Below are 17,981 nucleotides of genomic sequence, written 5' to 3' on the forward strand. Positions count from 1 at the left end.
CCAGGACTGGGACTGGGATGTCAAAGAAGCTCAAGATGGGAGAGCTTGAAAACAAGACACCAAAACCCAACAAAGCCATGAGTAATGGATGAACACAACCTTTGACAATCATCAGCTTCAGCTCCTACCACACAAACCATTGCAATTTCTGTCTCTGACCCACAACACTCATCGTTCAGGTTTGTAGTAGGCACATCAAGGCAAAAGAAGGAAAATAGGGAGAATCCAAAACCAGTGCTGAGGACTGAGAACACTGGGAACCCAACAAATTCAGCTCTGGGATAACTAGAGATTCAGGGAGCCAGAGAAACAGTGCAGCACATGAACAAGAGAGAAACGGGAACGTGGAAAAGCAGCAGCAAGGACCCCTGAAATTCTTCTGCCTAAGACTGGCTGAGGAAGGTGAGCTCTTTGGTTTTCGTAGGGCAGGTAGCTGCTGTGTTTGACCCCTGCCAAGAGACAAAGGGAGGGCTCGGGGCATCAGGGCAGGAGCTGCCAGCCTGGCCCTTGCAGGAGAAGGCAGTCCCTCAAGTGGCAGCCACGGTAATTAACCACAATTAGCAGACCTGGTAAGGAAAGGAGAGCATCATGGCATTCGTAAAGAATAAAAACCACACACAGAAAGCCCTCAGAACCAAATAGATCTTACCCATGCAAACAGACAAAGAGAAATGAGAGCTGAAGGACCTTCCTGGCTCACTGGGGGATCACAGGACAGCCCGTCTCCAGGAGATCTTTAATAGCTGAACTGGAAAAACCTACACATTCTTCAGAGATTCACTCCAACAAATCAAAGTCCAGGATAAAGATTTGTAAGTGTTGGCACCCTTAACAGCACGCTCAGGCTAACTTATGAATAAATTCACGGTTTCTAATGGAGGTGAGGGAGGAAGATGACAGAGCCAAATTGATTTGACTTTATTAATTAAAAAAACCACCAAGTTTCATCACCCCACCACTCTTTAGAGGTTGTGTGAGAGTGGGGGGAGCTATGCTCATTAATTATGCAGAAAATGCAAAACTATCATCCTCTGAATGAGTTTAAAATAAGGAGAAACCCTTTCAGAATGGGGAGAAATTACTCCCCAAGGCAGCTGAAATTTCTCTTGCAACTTCAAAGGACAATAAATTATTCAAATCACTTGCGCCACTCCGCACACTCTCTCCCTCTCTCTCCTTCTCAATTTTATGCTCCTGAGTCAATTAAAGGTTTGGAGGACTCAAAGAAACTTTGTAGAATGCTAAACCAGTTGCAGCTCCTTCTATTTATGTTTTCTATTTTTTAAGGCTTTGCTTTTCCTCTTGGCCTCAAAAGGAACCAGAGATGATTCTGTGAATCACAGATGAAACTAGCACCACTGGTTTTAACCGAGCTCACATGAAGCAGCCGTGTTTCACGTCTGCAACAAGATGGGACGTGCTAAAAATTCTCTACGCAATGATACTGCGAGAACAGGTCAACCTCTCCTCCTTTATATCAACTGGTCCAATCCTTCACCGCAGCACCCCCTTTCAAAAATCTTAGCAGTAGACGTCCAAAATATATTTATAACGCTCTCTCTTGGCAGCCCTCAGGTCAAGGTTAGCTGTGATCTCTTCCACAGTCACATCGTTTTCTGCTGCGTCCTTGGATGGAGTAGGTGGCTCCTCTGCCAAACCCCACCATGGCTGTTCAGTATTTGCAGTATGAGAATCGCAGAATAGTTGGGGTTGGAAGGGACCTTAAAATCACCTAGTTCCAACCCCTCTGCCATGGGGAGGGACACGTCCCACTAGATCAGGCTGATCTACTAGATCAGAACCCCAAACCAAGACTCAGACTAATCACAACAGGCAACAACGTGGCAAGAGTCCTCGCTCAAAACAGCCAATCTAGACAAGCAGAAGGAGGGGTGAGTGGGTGCATTCCCAGAGCGAGGATGCTCCCGGCTCAGCATCCCGTAACTAGCCTGCATGGCAGAGAGCTCCACCACATGCAGCAGATGGTACCAAACGTGACTGTTTTCATGAACTTTAAAAAATCTCAAAAAATTAAAGGTAGCTGCAGTGCAGGGAACATCGCAGCTTTCTAAGGTGGGACCTGGGACCAATTATATTGCAAGAGAACATCCTTGACTGGAGAGGAAGAGTGGCACAGAGTAAATAAAACTGTTCTTCAGAGACAGTGTCTCACAGGCCACTTTGAGCCCAGATTCCACCCCATGCACACTGAAGAACACCATTCCTTTGGTCAGGTGTCCTTGAAAAACTCTGCTGTGCCTTCTAAGAATAATATCAGAATCACAGAATCATTTAGTGTGGAAAAGACCAGTAAGATCATCAAGTCCAACCATAAACTTCACACTGCCACCTCTGCCATTGAATGGTGTCCCTAAGCGCCACATCCACACAGCTTTTAAATCCCTCCAGGGCTGGTGACCCAATACTGGGCTTGCCAGGCCACAAAAAGGGTGGGAATACCCCCGCAGATTCCCTTTAGCGACCCACGAGAGTCGTATCTAGTTGGTCTTGAAAAGACAACCCCACAGACCTTGTCAGTGGATGAAAAGCTGATGGAACTTGGCGAAATACCAGAAAGATCCTGCCCTTCCTGGCAACATCTGCAAGAACTGTCTGAGTGAAAATAACACTCAAAGGGGAAAGTCACACAAAAGTAAGTATTGGCTACCTGGTGAACCCTGGTGAAGAGTAAAAGCCCCAGTTTTGGCATCCAGGTACGGTGAAGACACACTTTTTCTATCACAAATCCTCTGCAGATGACATTTTCATGCAAGCTGCTTGTTTACACAACAAACAGATGCTCTTTTCCCCTAACTTAGCCATCTAATGAAGCTGAGCAGAAGGAACCCCTGGGTGGGAAAAGATCCTTTACCAGGAGCCACCCATGACTGGGTCTCAAACACCCGCGGCCGCCGCTGTCCCCAGGTGCTCCTCAGCGGAGACTAATCTCATCAGCACGAGCAGCGTGGGGCACAGCTGAGACCCGGGAGGTGGCAGCCTCCCCTGCCCCCAGGGAAGCTCTTTCCAAAGATGATTTATTTCTTCTCGTGGCCCTATCAAAGAGACAAACTTTCAAGTTTGAGTTATCTAAAAAAAAACGGAAAGAAAAAGACACACACGCGCGCGTGCACACACAAAAGAGATCCATCACTCCATCACTCCATCACTTGATCCAAGCAGGCAAGGTTTAATTTAATCAGGCACTTAAACAAGGTGACACAGAAGCTTAAGCCGGTGTCCTTGAGTGGGACAACAGCTACTCCAGAACCCTCAGCAAGCGCAGGCTGGATTGCAGCTGGCAGATGGAGAAGGAGGCAAAGGAAAGGGCAATCCAGAAACAAGGACAGCGAGGTGCCTCATTGCCTACGAAGGCAGCTGGTGCACGGGGAATGCAGCAGCAAGTGGATCCAGGGGAGAGAAACAGGGATCTCTGCCTTGGGAAGGATGCGATTCAGATGCTGCCTCCCGACACACCGTTAAGACTCCGCTCTCTGGAAGGACAATATGCAACACTGAGCAGAAACTGCATCACCTACCAACCGACTTACACAATCTTCTCTACGTCCCCAACTTAATTCCTGCTGCCTCTCCACCTTGCATCCACCAAGGGGGGAAAAAGCATCTCTGCAGCATCCCGTGGCTCCTCATCCCCCAGAGTAACGCTATCATGGACCCAAATTGCTTGTGGGGCAATTGAGCCTCACCACACACTGACGTCTTCCTTCTCATGGGACAACGCTCTTGCACTCTCATGAATCAGCCTCACATGCTTATAAGTGGAGCAGCTTCCTCCTGCAGCAGAGAGAGATTCACTTCCCGCTGATGTCACCTTAACGTCAAGTTCTAAGATGGAGCCCCCTTGATTTTCATTGCCATCTTATCTGACAGCTGCTGCCTTGGCCAAGACCAGATCAAAGCCAGGACCTCCGGAGCCAAGAGCTCTGCTGCAGGGGCTGATGCTCTGCCGGTAAGAGCATGGGAAGGCCCATCAGGGCAGGGGAAGATGCTGCTGCGATTCACTGTGATATGGATCTCAGCAAGATGAGCCGTGCAGCCAGTCACCAGCTCCTACACCTTGTGCAATCCACACGCCTCTTTTCATTGCAGCACCGCTCTGTCAGCCTGAACGTGGCCCTACAGGAGCTCCTCTCCCAACCCACCACACATGTTTTCCAGCCTCTCCGCAAGCCCCGCACGCGTGATGCAGCCCTTGCTGCCATCTGCTGCCAGCCTCCACGGACGCGATGCAGCTCACGGAGAGCGAGAGCCCCCTGCACACATACGCCCGGCATGAATTACTGTGTTCTGCAAATTAACGACGAAGCAAGGGCAATTAAAAGGGAAGAAAGTCGGAGTAATGCATCATAAAAGGCGCTTTATTCTTTTATTTTGTCAATTGCAATTTAGATTTAATTATTTATGGTAATACTTCAGAGCGTGCTAGTAAGCGTTCTATAACGTGATTTATAAAAGGAAGGAAACCTAAGTAATAAGTAACATTCGCTGCTGCATCTGCTAATAAATCTTTGCTGAGGCGGAGAGCAACACGCCAGCCTTCGTGTATGCAAAGTACCAATTAGCAAAGCACTATTGTAAAATGTAAAGGTTTAATCAATGGGAAAAATCCACTTGAAAACAGCAAGCATGCTGGTTTCAGTTATAAAAATTACCGCATTTCTGTACAGTAAGTGCCTTTTTATCAGCAGCTGAGGAGCACTCAAAGTGGTCCCCGTCTTCCGCAGGCGCACCGGAGGGCAGGAGCCCCCAAGCACTGCCCTGAGCCCCGACCCAACACAGCCGCACTCTGCGCACGTGGCTACAGCCAGCAAGACAGGGCTGGGTTTGTGCATGCAAAAAATGAGATGTTTTAAGGCACGTGCTGCAGAGGTTTTAGGACTCAGACTAGGTGCACGGCAGGGAAAGAGCGAGGGTTGGTTCTGCACCCAGGTATGTGAGCAATTGGGAAACTATTCCCATCTCCAGCCCTGAGTGCAGACCTCACCTGGTGTCCGTGCTGCCTGGGTTCCACGGGCTCTGAGGGGCAGCCTCCCCAGCTCACTGTGGTGAGGACAGCCAAATCTACCCATAGAACCAGCTGAATCCTTAACAAAATGGTAACCTGTTCCATTTAACGAGAAGCCACTGAAAATAACTCTGGAGTGAGCAAGGCATGGGTGGACAAGGTGCTGAGTGACATGGTTTAGTGTTTGATAGGAATGGTTGGACTTGATGATCCGGTGGGTCTCTTCCAACCTGGTGATTCTATGATTCTATGATTTCCACTGCCCTGACCACACAGAAGAAACAAAGAAAGTGTCCGCGTGCAACCAAAGAAAAAGAGAAGGAACAGGTCTGCTTTACACCTTTCAATTATCATCCTCTTCAGTGGCACAAGGGAGAACAGCAGGAAGAAAGCAGTGCTGTGCGTTGGTTTTTTAATTTGAAGAGCAGTTTCCTTTAAACAGAATGTTCCTGCCACAGAAAGATTTAAATCACTGCCTGAGATCAATTAGCCTAGGAAACAAGGGAAGGATTTTAATGGTCCTTTGATTGCAGGGGCCGCAGCTCCTCCAGCGCAGCGCTGGAAGAGGAGGCAGGTTCAAGCTCTTCGGCCCCACGCCTCGCTGCGAGGGGAGCCGTTCCCCGGCGAAGCTGGGAAAAGCCAGCATCCCAGGGCTTTCCCACCTGCGATGTGGGGTTCCCAGTGCGGCAGGGGCACCAGCGGGGTCTTGGCAGCCCCTCTGGTGAATTAGGCCAGGAAATGGGGTCAGCGTCGTGGCAAGCGCCAGCCAAATGGAAGCCGGCCAAGGGATTACGCGCCAGGCAGTGTGACAGAGCCTGGGGCCACCCGATGGGAGAGGACACTGTCAGAACAGAGGGACGGCTCCTCACGCGCTCTCCGCAGTTGTGACAGACAAAGCTGTTGGTTGTTCCGAGTGCCTCGGTGGGGAGCACCGGGGACCAGCTCAGGTGCTACGGACCCGCCTGGCCTGGGCCTGGCAGGATTCGGCAGCCTCTCCAAAGCCAGGAGCTACCGACCCATCACCACCAGGCAGACAGCAGCAGCCACAGAGCAGCGCCCAGCTGGCAGGTAAGGGGGAGCATCCCCAAGGGCAAGCAGGTCAGGGAGATCCTGGCATGCTCTGCAGGTTAGAAGAGACAATGCCTGGTCCAACCTCATCTGCACATCGAGCAGGTAAGAGAATCCCTGCCCTGGACACTGCAACTTGCAACATCCCCACGTGTACATCTGAGTAGCGAGAGGGGAATCATAGAATAACATCGAAGGATCAAAAAGCGACGTCTCTATGAACGCTTGGCCACCACAAGCCAGTTACCCCTGTGGAAAAAGCACGAAACCTCGCAGTTCAGGATCCAAGGACACTGCAGAACTACAGGAGAGAGAAACTTGGCCGCTTGCAGCAAGGTGTCTGCTGAGCACTGACAGATTTGAGCCGGTGCCTGCTGTGTCTGACCAGCACTGGCCCTTCCTGAGGGCACATCTCCACCAGGAGTGCTTCGGAGCAGTTGGACAGCATGTGGGATCCCCCAGCTTTGCTGGAATCGTTGAAGAAACCTTATCCCACAGAAAACAGGCAAGATGCTTGTTTCTTCCCAGGAAAAGCAAAAGCACAGAGAAACGAGTCACAAAGCCATGACTTTGAGAAGCCCTGAGCCTTGGTGTACACTTTGAAGAAGAAAGGACATCAGTTTTCACAGGCACTCGGATATCACAATGGATGAATCGGGGCTTTGCTCATTCAGAAAGGCACTTGCACACGCACAGATTCTCCATGTGCGCCTGCAAAGCCGCAGTGACTGCTTTGAAAGCAAGAGGACAAAGTGATTTGCCCAGGAGTGTTACTGCAAACCAGCGGTGAGGATGGGACCCTGCAGCCGCGACGCAGGACTCTCCACTGTAAGTGTCCCCTCCTCTCCTGACTATTGCACAGAGAGCCAGGAATGGACATTTCTGCTTGCAGCCTCCTGCCCCTGCAGGAGCCAACGCCAGCAGCAGCCTCCCCATCACCAGTGCCCCTTCCACAGCCAGCAAGGCCACACTGAGCCCAGGTGGAGCGCAGAGCCAGCTGTAACCACCAGCCCCGGTGCTCACAAAGAACCTGCAAGAGATCTGGCTGCAACGTCCAAGCAGGACGCTGGTTAAATACCTGGGCAAAAGCCCCGTGCCAGGTTCCTTGTGGTGAAACACCGCACTGCTCCTGCTGCTCGAGACAGGCGGCTCAAACTGATGCTCAGGTGAGGTCTTTATGAACACGGCGGCACCGTCTGTGGGACAGCCTGACCCACAGCTACACACCAATGAGTGGCCCTACAGCAAATCTTCCAGTGCCCAGCTCACTTCCCGGGCTTATTAAATGAAAAAGAAAACCAGAGATCATCTTTCTGCACATGAATATTTCTACCTGCAAAGAGGACCTACACATGAAACAAACACAACTGTGGAGTGAGGTGAGGGCAAACACACCCCTGCTCACCTACTGCAGAGGAGAAGGAAAGCTCTGCTCAAAAAAAACCCTCCTGCAACAAAAGGGCGAGGATCCATTCAATCCCCGGTGACCGCGTCATCTTAATAAACCCTGATAACGAAGCGATTACAGTGAAAGCTGTCAAGGGCTATGCTGACCAGAGCAGCCCTCTCACCAGCTTCAAGCAGCTTTGCTGGGGAGGAAAAAGAAGTCATAATTCAATCAGCTTGGAACAGCCTATTCCCCACTGATCCCGAGTGATCAGCCTTCATGTTGAAGGAACATTACATTCAAGTCGCTAAAGATTTTCACTCCTTTTTTTTCTTCCCCTTTTCATTTTTTAAAGCAAGAACTGAAAGGCAGCAAAGATAAAAACTGTGTTAAGCTGGAACTGGTTCACTCAGGGGAAGGAGAAACATAATACTCTTTCTTCGGCTGCTGTTTTGAATCCAGCCCCAGCGAGTAACACGACAACGGCCATCAGTGTCTGACAAACGCCTGAAAGGCAGAGCAGGAGAGGACAAGATGGGCAAGCTGGGTGGGGATGGGGACGGGAGAAGGGCAGCAAAGCTCCAATAAGAGCTGTCAGGCAGCTCCCTCCCCAGCTCTCCAGCTCTTTGCAGTCTTAGGGCAACCTGAGATTCAAAGCAGGCTGTGAGGACCTGGCTGTCCTGTGAGGTCCCTCTAAGGCAGGACTGGGACAGCAAGAAGACACTGGTGGAAAGCTAAAGATCCTGGAAATCTGAGACATCAGCACATACTGAGCACTTCCTTAATCCTAAAATGTGGGGATCCGTTTGCTGGCTCTAAACACTAGAGCCTGCTCCTGCTGCCCTTCTCCAGGGGAGGTGAAGCATGGGTGGAAAAAAGGGCAGGGGGACAGCAGAGACACTCACTTTCAGCCACGCAGCCTATCAGCAGCACGGAGAGGAGGTTCACGACAGAGACCAGCGAAGACATCCCAGGGCTGGGAAGGATCCTCATCCTCTGCAACAGCCTTCAGCCCCAGCCGGGAAGGCTCCGGGTCAGCAGGACTCACAGCGTCTCCCCAGTGTTGTCAGCACCTGCGGATGCACAAAAGCAAAGGGGAGAGCTTAGAGAGAGGGAGAAGGGCAGCGTACGTCCTGGAGAGAAGGAGAAGCCAAACAGAGCTCAGAGAGGCAGCAGGGCCCCAGGAAAGCAGCAGCTGCACACGGTCCCCGTGGGGAGGTTGGGCATCCTCTGCCTTGATGCCAAGGAAGGACTTGGCCAGCCCCATCACCGAGTGAGCCAGTGGGGGCACGAGGTCGCCTGCTCCAGCCTCACCACCACAGCAGGTAACGGCAAATTCCCGTGCACGCATTCACGCAAAGCGAGGCACCAACTGTTCAGAGCCCGTGTTTAAAGTTTAACACCCGTCGGCTCCTCTCCCCTCCCCACCACAGAGAAAGCAGCGCTGGCCAAGCAGCACACGAGCAATGAGGTGTGAAGGGATCTGACCCGACAGGGCCCAGGGACCCTCTTAAAGAGCGATTCTTCCACAAAAGCACAGGCAGGGGAAGAAAAACTGAAACCTCACACATGAAAAACCCAGGAAAAGAAAAAAAAATCCTCCACAGAAGGGAAGATGAAGCGAGAGATGTCTCTCCCGTGCCCCTTTGTCTGCTGTCAGAGGGATTTCTCTCCTGCCCAGGCTGGCTCTGTGCAGCGCAGCATCACCCCTAAGCCTGAACCTCAGCCCTGCGATCAGCGTGGGTGTCCCAAAGCCCTCCTTGCAAGGCAAATGCACACTGGTGAGTCTCCCAGGCTTCTTACCAGGGCTGGGATTACAGCAGCTATTTTGCATGTATGAGAGTCCCTACTCTGCTTGGTGCCTCAGTTTCCCCACCTGCAACCCAGGGTGGAACCATGTTAGAATCACAGAATCACCAGGTTGGAAAAGACCCTCTGGATCATTGAGTCCAACCATTCCTATCAATCACTAACCCATGTTCCTCAGCACCTCGTCCATCCATCCCTTAAACCCCTCCAGGGAAGGGGACTCAACCCCCTCCCTGGGCAGCCTCGGACAGGGACCAATCACCCTTTCCGTGAACAATTTTTTCCTGATGTTCAGCCTAAACATCCCCTGGTGGAGCTTGAGGCCATTCCTTCTCGTCCTGTCCCCTGTCCCTTGGGAGAAGAGCCCAGCTCTCCACAACCTCCTTTCAGGGAGTTGGAGAGAGCAATGAGGTCTCCCCTCACCTCCTCTTCTCCAGGCTAAACACCCCCAGCTCTCTCAGCCGCTCCTCTTCTTCTCCAGCCCCTTCACCAGCTTCGTTGCTCTTCTCTGGACTCGCTCCAGAGCCTCAACATCCTTCTTGTGCTACTGAGCTAACACAGAACTGCAAGAGGAAAAGCCAGAAGAAGGAGTACCATAGCTGATCCCAACAGACCAACAGGCACAGCAAGCAAAGGAGGCAGGAGAGATTTTCCCCTGACCACTTCAGCTCTGCAGCGCCAGCGTGTTAGCCCGGCTGCGACAGGACAGCAAGCTCAGCGCCAGCCGGCTCCCCTCGCCCTGCCCGTACATTTCCATGGAGACAGCTCCTGGCTCCAAGCGGAGCTGCCTGCTTACAGCTTTATCCTGATCCCTCTGCAAAGCTGGAATGACATTAAGGGAGCTGTATTCTTAGCGACTGGCCCGGTGCTGCGTGTCAATACCGGCAAACGCTACCTTTGGCGACACAACCTCCTCGTAGGGTCGGCAGCTATGAGGTTCGTCCATCAGAGACCCGGAGCACGAGAATAAGGGGCCAGAGCTGTGTGAAGGATGCTCTCAGATCTGTGCAGATTCCTTCCTGCTATCAGTTACCCCAATTAAAAATCAAACCTGGGGTTTATCACCTTTTGGAGAAAAGCCAGGTAGGAGATATTGTAGAGCCATCAAAGGCTTCAAAATGACTAAGGGGACAGTGAGGTTGCTCGAGCTTTCTGACACACATCAGGGTACGCGATCCATCAGGACGGGCAGTGTGAAGGGGCATTTTAATCTTTTTTTCTGTTCCATTAACTCTCCAAGAGTACAGAATTAAAAGAAAAGCCAGGATAAACAAGTGCCCGCACCTACTCGGCCCTAAAAGCAACTTTTCAGAGAGAAGCTTTGGACTCGCACTTTGAGGGTTACAAAGCCTCTGCTGTGTGCCCTCTGCTAGTCAGGATCCATCACATTTCAGTGCCAGCTTATGAAAACCGAGCATAACACCAATATTCTCACAAAAAGAAAAAAAAAGGGTAAAAAATCTGGATTATACCACTGGGACTCTCTTCAAATGTTTGTTCTAGACATACTCAGAGAAACACACAAAGGCTCCAGCCAGGCTTAACATGGGGTTCACAGGGTTGCAGGGCACAGAACAGCGTACTGGAGTTTCTTTTGTTGTCAGAGGCGAGCAGAGACCAGGGACATTATGAATAGCTGTGACAGTAACTGTTAATTAAACTGGGGATGTGGTATCAATGCCAGGACAACAAATGGAACCAAGTTGCTGTTCACCAGCTCTCCCTTCTCCCTGCTTCAGCCGTGCAGCTCCTGTTCCCACCAGCAAGGCTGGAATGGGAGAGAGCAGGAGATGGAGTGAGCAAGCATCCTCCCAGCCATTTTAGCTCTCTATATTAAAAAGAACAGGGCAGTTAGCATTTCAGAAAGTCTTGTTTTTCTTTACTGGAGCAATTGCAGTCCCAGTAAATGCCACCAAACATCTCCTGGAGCCCCACCTGCCCTCCAAATGTGCCACCAGCGACCTTCTGCAGCTCAGACCAGCCGAGAGGCTGCGCCGCCCCACGCCACATGTCCCCAGCATCCCCCTGACAGCAGAGCTGAACGCAGGCATGTCAGGAAAATGTTCCGCCTCCGCCAAAGAGAGGAGCCTGGCAGCTCCACTCGCCCACATCTAGCATGGCTTTTCATGCCATATAATGGGCTCCGATAGAGAAGATCTGGTAAAGGGGATACAGCAACAGCTCCAAGATTAGAGAAGGAGATGCCAGAGGGTGACACTTCCGCTCCAGTGCTAATGCGCTTCCCGAGCCCTTGATGGAGACGGAAAGTGCTGGCAGAGATATTAGGACACGTCAACTTCAATCCAGCAACTCATCCTTCAGAGCAGGTACGTCACTGCCTGGCTCCCCCCGGACAAGGGATTTTCAGGACAGTAAGATATGCATCCACCTGGCTCCCCTGCGGATACTGAGGAGAGATTGGGACAGGAGTTTATTCTGCCTCCTTGGTAGCGCCCTGGCAATAGGGAGGGTGGCAGCAGACTCGTATCCACTGCACGATTCCTGCCTACAATGCAGCACATGAAACATTTGGAAACCCAGCTCCCGTGCAAGCAGGCTCTCCTGCCCTCTGAATACAAGTGGGAATTGCTGTGATGAATGCTCAGATCACAAGGGTTTGATCACCCCTCCTCTCCCCTCTCTGCCTGTGCGCTGCTTACCTGCTCTACGCTCTGGGATGCGGGTTTGCCTCCCCGCTGCCGCCTGTCTGCTCAGCGCCCGGCCAAGCTGCTGGCACCGCAGGACTCAACCCAATAGCAGCTTTCCTCTGCTGCTCCACAGCCCTGCACTAAATTCTCTGGCACAGGATCTCCTGCAACACAAGCAAACCACCTAATAGACCTCAATCCTTGCTAAAGAATGCAATTAAGTGAAAACCTGGCCCCCCATGGGGTCAGATTTGTGCTAGATATGGTCACATTTCAGGACTAAGATTAATTCTTACAGTAAAAGAGCTCCTGTATGGCATTCATTCTCGCGCGCTGCCTGATCTCTAGCTCTTAAGTACATGTGTGCATCCTGTAAGCACTGAGCGCAGGGTCTTGAGGAGCATCATTAAAAATAATACAAGTGAGAAGCGTTTGCAAGAACCAGCTTCTCCCTGTGGCTCCTCTGGCCAGTCCGGAGCTGGGGATCTCCAGGGACCCAAGGGTGCTGGGCACAAAGGGTAAAATGCTCAGCAGCACCTACATTTCTTAAGAGCTTAAGTTCCATTGAGAGTCAAAGGGACTTAACCTAAGCCGCTAAGATGCTTTTGAAGATTTTCCTCCGGCAGCTCCCATTCCAGAGGGTGCTGGACACTGAACTCCCTTAAGCTACTTTGGGTATCTGAGGGGATATAGGAGAGGGGGCTTTATCTACGGACAAGTTTAGTCCCTGCTGCTTAAGGAGGAGCCTGTGGGGAACGCTGCAAAGCAGCTACAGGCTCTGGGACAGAGCAGAGATAGGCAGATACTCTGCCAGATGTTACCTGTTCTTAGCCCCCACGGAGCCCGTGACTGAAATGTTTGCTCTGCATTTAAAGCAACCCAGAAGGGAGGGATCTCGCCGTCATTTCAGACTTTTAGAAAATAACAACTTGAAAAAATGTCACAAAATCCCACCTGGGCTTCTCTTCTGTTCCACCTGCACAGGAGAAGGGTGAGTTTAAAGAGATCCTCTGCAAAAAGTTCTGCTCGGATCCAGCAGGTGATTAACCACGACTTCTAGGAGCTGCTGCAGGAGAATGGCTCCCATTCCATCAGCTGAAGCAAACACCTCGCAGGCAGAGAGGGCTGCACCGAGGGCTCCTTCCCTTCCAACAGCACCATCTCAGCTCGTGTTACGCATTAGCACAGGTCAGTGGGTCACTGCCTTTCCTCCCAGCAACCCCTTTAAGGGAAGAAGGAAAAGCTCTCACACAACCCCTGGCTCGTTTGTCACCTTCCCCAGGGAGGAGAGAGAGAGATGGAATTTGAATTCTCCACCTCATATTTCTGTCCTATCTACCATGCCTCCACACTCAGGGTGTCTTGCTGGCGAGTACTGATTTTTTTTCCTGAGGAAACCGCACACGAAGACATGAGCCCCAAAGTATGAGTCCCCAACACTTGTTTCTCTCTCCCAGACCAATGAAACCCTACTTAACAGGGGAGAGACTGCAACCATCGCAGCTCCCTCCCAAGCACCTGAAGGCCAGTGGCAGGGCAGAGGGAGACACTGATGATGCCTCTTGCTGGAAAAGCAGCCACTCAACCTCAGCTCCTGGTCAGAGACAGGAGAGCCCCGAGGAAGCTCACCCAGAGAGCCGGAGCCGCACACAACAGCGTCGCTGCTGCTGTTCACAGCATTAAGGGAGAGATGAAACCTGCAAGAGAAAAATGCTAAAGGGCCCAGTGAGCCTCAGTGCCAGAGCCATGCACATCTCGATGCTCTGCAGGCCTCCCTGTGCCTGTGGAATCACGCTCATTAGACCAGCAAAGCCCCAAAACGACTTCACCTCCTGGGACACTTCATCTCAGTAAACGCATCTGGATTCTTGGGAGCCTGTTGCTCTTGGTGGGCAGGTCTCTGCTGGGGCACAGGGGGCTGCAACTGCAATACCCCTTAATAAAACAAACACAATCCCCGTCCACAGCAAAGCCCACCTCAAGAGGAACCGGTGGCTTTAGAGGCCCAGCTCCAAGGGCTGTGCAGAAAGGATTGATCTCAAAAGACGCATGATCCTGCACAAAACCCAAAGTGTCTGAGTATTTCTGAGTCAGCCCCTTCCCCTCCAAAGCTGACGGAAGCAATTCCTCCTCTACGCTCAAACGCAGCTCCTCAACCCACTTCAAAACGCAGGCCCTGGTCTTGGCAAACACAATTAGAGCAGCGAGCAGAGATCCTTCACAGCTGAGCACGGCTGTTTATCTATCGGGGAGTTACTTAGATCTTAAAAAAAATATTTACAAGAAAGAGGCAGAGTATTATCTTCCATGGGGAAACAAACACAGATGGAGAAAAAAGAGCTTTGATCAGGATTGTCTCGGTCCTATACGCTGCTTTTCATCCCCAGAGCTCTGAGTGCTTTAATATGACAGCATTATCCCTTTTTACAACGTGGGGACCCAGAAGAGATTGTTCGCTAAGACAGTGCTCTGTGCAAGAAGCTCTGTGCAAGAAACCCTCTTCCTCTTGCTGTGTTTGCACATAAACAAGCACGCTCACTCACTCTCATTCATTTTCTTTCCTCCTGCAGCATTTCTGGTCCTCCCACATGTGCAAAGTGCCCGGCACTGTCCCCAAGCAACAGGCGTGAGCGGCATTCTGGGGTGCAGCGGTGCAGGGGATGTTACTCCCTGCCCGGGGGCATTATGGCACGGTGAGGGTGAAGCTGTGGTCACTGCAGGAGAAATGAGATGGGAGCACTCCAGTTGCGTTCTGATGGTCAGGAGGAATTAATTTCCAGCCCCGTTCCCCACGGTGACAGCTCTGACAGGCGGTGATGTATCTGCGGTAGCCGGGAAGTGCTCCGCAGGTGCAGCAGCACGGACAGGGGCAGGGGGGGCATCGCCACAGCCAGAGGCAGCTGGAGGTGAGGGGAGAAGAGGAGGAGGAAGAGGAGGAAGCAAAGCTCCCCTGGCCTCACAATGTGGGTGCTGTGGGTGCAGCCCCAGAGGACCAGCCCTGCTGCAGTGAAGGCAGAGCAAAAAGCCTGAGCCAGTGGCAGCACCACAGCATGGCCAGCGAGAGGAAGGCAACGCTGCAGCCACCAGAACCTCCAGGAGCATCCTCCTGGGCCCAGGGCAGAGCTGGGCTGAAGACGTGGCTTCTCCTCTGCACGGCTTCTCCTTGCAGGGCAGGGGCTGGGCCCTCCTCTGGGATGCACAAAGATGTGAGGCAGGGAAGAATCTAACCCAGGACCACATTCCCCTCTGCCTCATCCCTTTCCCCTCCACCCCATCCCCTTCCTCACATGCAAACACACACCGTCCTTCAACAATTGCCAACAAACCATCGCAGGTCTCTGCCAAGCACCTGACAGCATCCTCAAGTCTCAACAACAACATTTCCTTGGGGTTCAGGGTAATACTTTACATTTCTGGTTTTGGGCCTTCGAGCTTTATTTATTTATTTAGGAAGTCATTCATCATTAGCCCCAGCTTAGCTCCCTGACAGACTGGGAGTTCCCTGGGACACAGACTGCATCTCGTCTCTGCTCACCACGCACATGCAGACAGCGCTGGATAAAGAATTGTCCATCAGCCTCATCTCAGAGCATCCTCAGCACAGCACCAACCAGCCTCCACAAGGCGAATGAGCATCATCTTATACGAGAAAACGATGCTAAAGTGAAAAATCACTCACATTCCCCTTCCACTCATAGAGGCCCATCACCCCGTGGCAGAACTGTGGCCAAGGGATTCAATCTTGCCCCTGCTGCTGCTACGAGTTGGTGTCCAAGCAAAGCACCTTCCACAAGCCTGCAGCCCAAGCAGAAGACAGAAAAAAGATGAAAAAACTGAAAACAAAAATTAAAGAAAGTTCCTGAGGAACACAGAGGTACTTTGCCAGTTCCAGCTCGGGGCGCCACAGCCCTCTCGCAAGACCAAGCTGCTCGTTACAGGTGAGACCGCCTGCCTCCATTCGTTATCTCTATCAGTGTGGGCTCCTCCGAGCTCTCCACTGAGCCTGACGGGCCCAGCAGGAGGGGCAGCAGGACCCCCCAGTGCTCCCACTGGCATCACCTTGGGGAGCGCAGCGCCAACATGCCTGGCTCCTTTGTGTCCCAGGCACACAGAGTCCCCAGTGCTACGAGCCACGATACAAATAACCTCCTCCCAAATCCCCCAAATCACAGGCACATGCACCTCAGCCCAAACTCAAACCAAAACCGCTCTCCAAACACAACACCCTGGAGAATTCCACCCCTGCAGGCTCAGGCAAGTACCCTGCACCCCACCGAGCCTTCTGCTGAGTAACACGAAGTTGGTCTGGATTGACACTAAGACAGAGAAAAACCTAAACCCCTGCTTATCATTCTTAGTGTCTCCCACAGCCAGAAGATGTAGAAGGACATCCCCCATCTCCCCATTCTGAAAGAGGCAATTAAACCCCAGAGGCTGGAACAGCTGGAGCCCGAGTAAAGTCAAACCAAAAACCTTGAGGGGTAAAAAAAAAGGGAAGAAACATTTCCTTCTACGACACTGAGGGGAGACCTCATTGCTCTCTCCAACTACCTGAAAGGAGGTTGTGGAGAGGAGGGAGCTGGGCTCTTCTCCCAAGGGACAGGAGACAGGACGAGAGGGAATGGCCTCAAGCTCCACCAGGGGAGGTTTAGGCTGAACATTAGGAAAAAATTTTTCAGGGAAAGGGTGATTGGTCCCTGGCAGAGGCTGCCCAGGGAGGGGGTTGAGTCCCCTTCCCTGGAGGGGTTTAAGGGACGGGTGGACGAGGTGCTGAGGGACATGGGTTAGTGATTGATGGGAATGGTTGGACTCGATCCAGTGGTTCTCTTCCAACCTGGTTATTCTATGATTCTATGGCGTGGCCACTGCTGTCTGCTCACCCCTGGACAGCCAGGCTGGGAGACGGCGTGGGAGCAAGCAGTCCCTGTGCGAGGACGGAGCCGCCTGCACACACTCATCTTATCAGCAAGAAACAAATGAGAGGAAATAAAAGTAGTGAGGCAAACACACAAAGTTTTGCGTAATCACTGCTTGGCGGTACGTGAAAATCATTGTGGCAACAGCACAGCTGATGATGTGTTTTGTTTCTTTGGGCTGCAGTTTGGAAGGGCTGGACAGGAGGGCGAGTCCGGCTGCTCTGAGCTCCACACTGCACAGCCATCCCCACAGATCCCCCAGCGAGCACGGAGATCCTAAGCCGCGGTAAGAAGGACAAAGAGGCTTCTCTGCCTTGGTCCACACCACAGAACTGACTCTTGCATCTTGCCGATTAGTGACCAGCAAGTAAAGCTCATCAAGGTTATTAGTAACCTGCCTTCCCTGGGTTTCTTGGTGCAGGAAGATGCTCCCCCAGCCACATGATTCCTCTGTGGGCCAGCACACAGGGCAACGTGGCTCCCACAGCCACAGGTCCGTCAACGCCTCCATACGTGGTTTTTCCACCCCAGGATCAAGCACGCTGCAATCCAGACCAGCCCAAAGGCAAAGCGCACCCCTTGGGCCCCGGGATGCAGCTCCCGGTCCTCCCCCTCTCCAGTCCAGCCTGCTTTCTCCTCCAGTTCCTCTCCCCCACCAGTTCCCTGCCAGCCAACACAGGGGCTCCAACTCCACAAAGAGGATTTGGTTTTGAGCTTGCAAGACAGAAGATCAGCAAATCCCTTCCCTTGCTCTGGCAGGAATCCTGTGTCTCAGACCCACCAGTCAGGGGAGATTAAGAAAGGAGGAGAGGAATAAAAAAACCCTTCCATCACTCACTGCCATGACCTCATCTGAATTTTAGAGCGGAGCTGGGAGGAGGCAAGGTCGCTAGTAGATCCCCACAGCCCAGCCGACACCAGAACCGACTGGACGGAGGCTTAGGCAGCTCTGCTCAAGGTCAGCAACAGGGCTGGGAAGCTGCGTCCACACCCCGTGCCTGCCTTCCCTCCCATTTAATTCTGGGCTGTCTCTCCAGGGAAGCCTCTGGCTCTTGTCACATCCTTGCAGAGAGTGCCAGCTGTAGCAGGGGCCTCCGGGAGTTACCTTCACGCATTGAACAGAGCCCCAC

General features: G+C 52.1%; 1 protein-coding gene across 4 annotated transcripts in view; it reads right to left on the minus strand.

The window, feature by feature from the left end:
* Positions 1-17,981, minus strand: part of PTPRS (protein tyrosine phosphatase receptor type S) — a 156,846-nt gene that overhangs the window by 87,804 nt on the left and 51,061 nt on the right. For all 4 annotated transcript variants that reach the window (XM_069877974.1, XM_069877973.1, XM_069877972.1 and 1 more), the window contains exon 2: positions 8,384-8,551. In XM_069877974.1, the coding sequence (XP_069734075.1) occupies positions 8,384-8,471 (88 nt within the window). In that variant the 5' untranslated portion in view covers positions 8,472-8,551. The remainder of the gene's footprint in view (positions 1-8,383; positions 8,552-17,981) is intronic.

The sequence above is a fragment of the Phaenicophaeus curvirostris genome, chromosome 28, assembly GCF_032191515.1.
Source record: "Phaenicophaeus curvirostris isolate KB17595 chromosome 28, BPBGC_Pcur_1.0, whole genome shotgun sequence".
Lineage (NCBI taxonomy): Eukaryota > Metazoa > Chordata > Aves > Cuculiformes > Cuculidae > Phaenicophaeus > Phaenicophaeus curvirostris.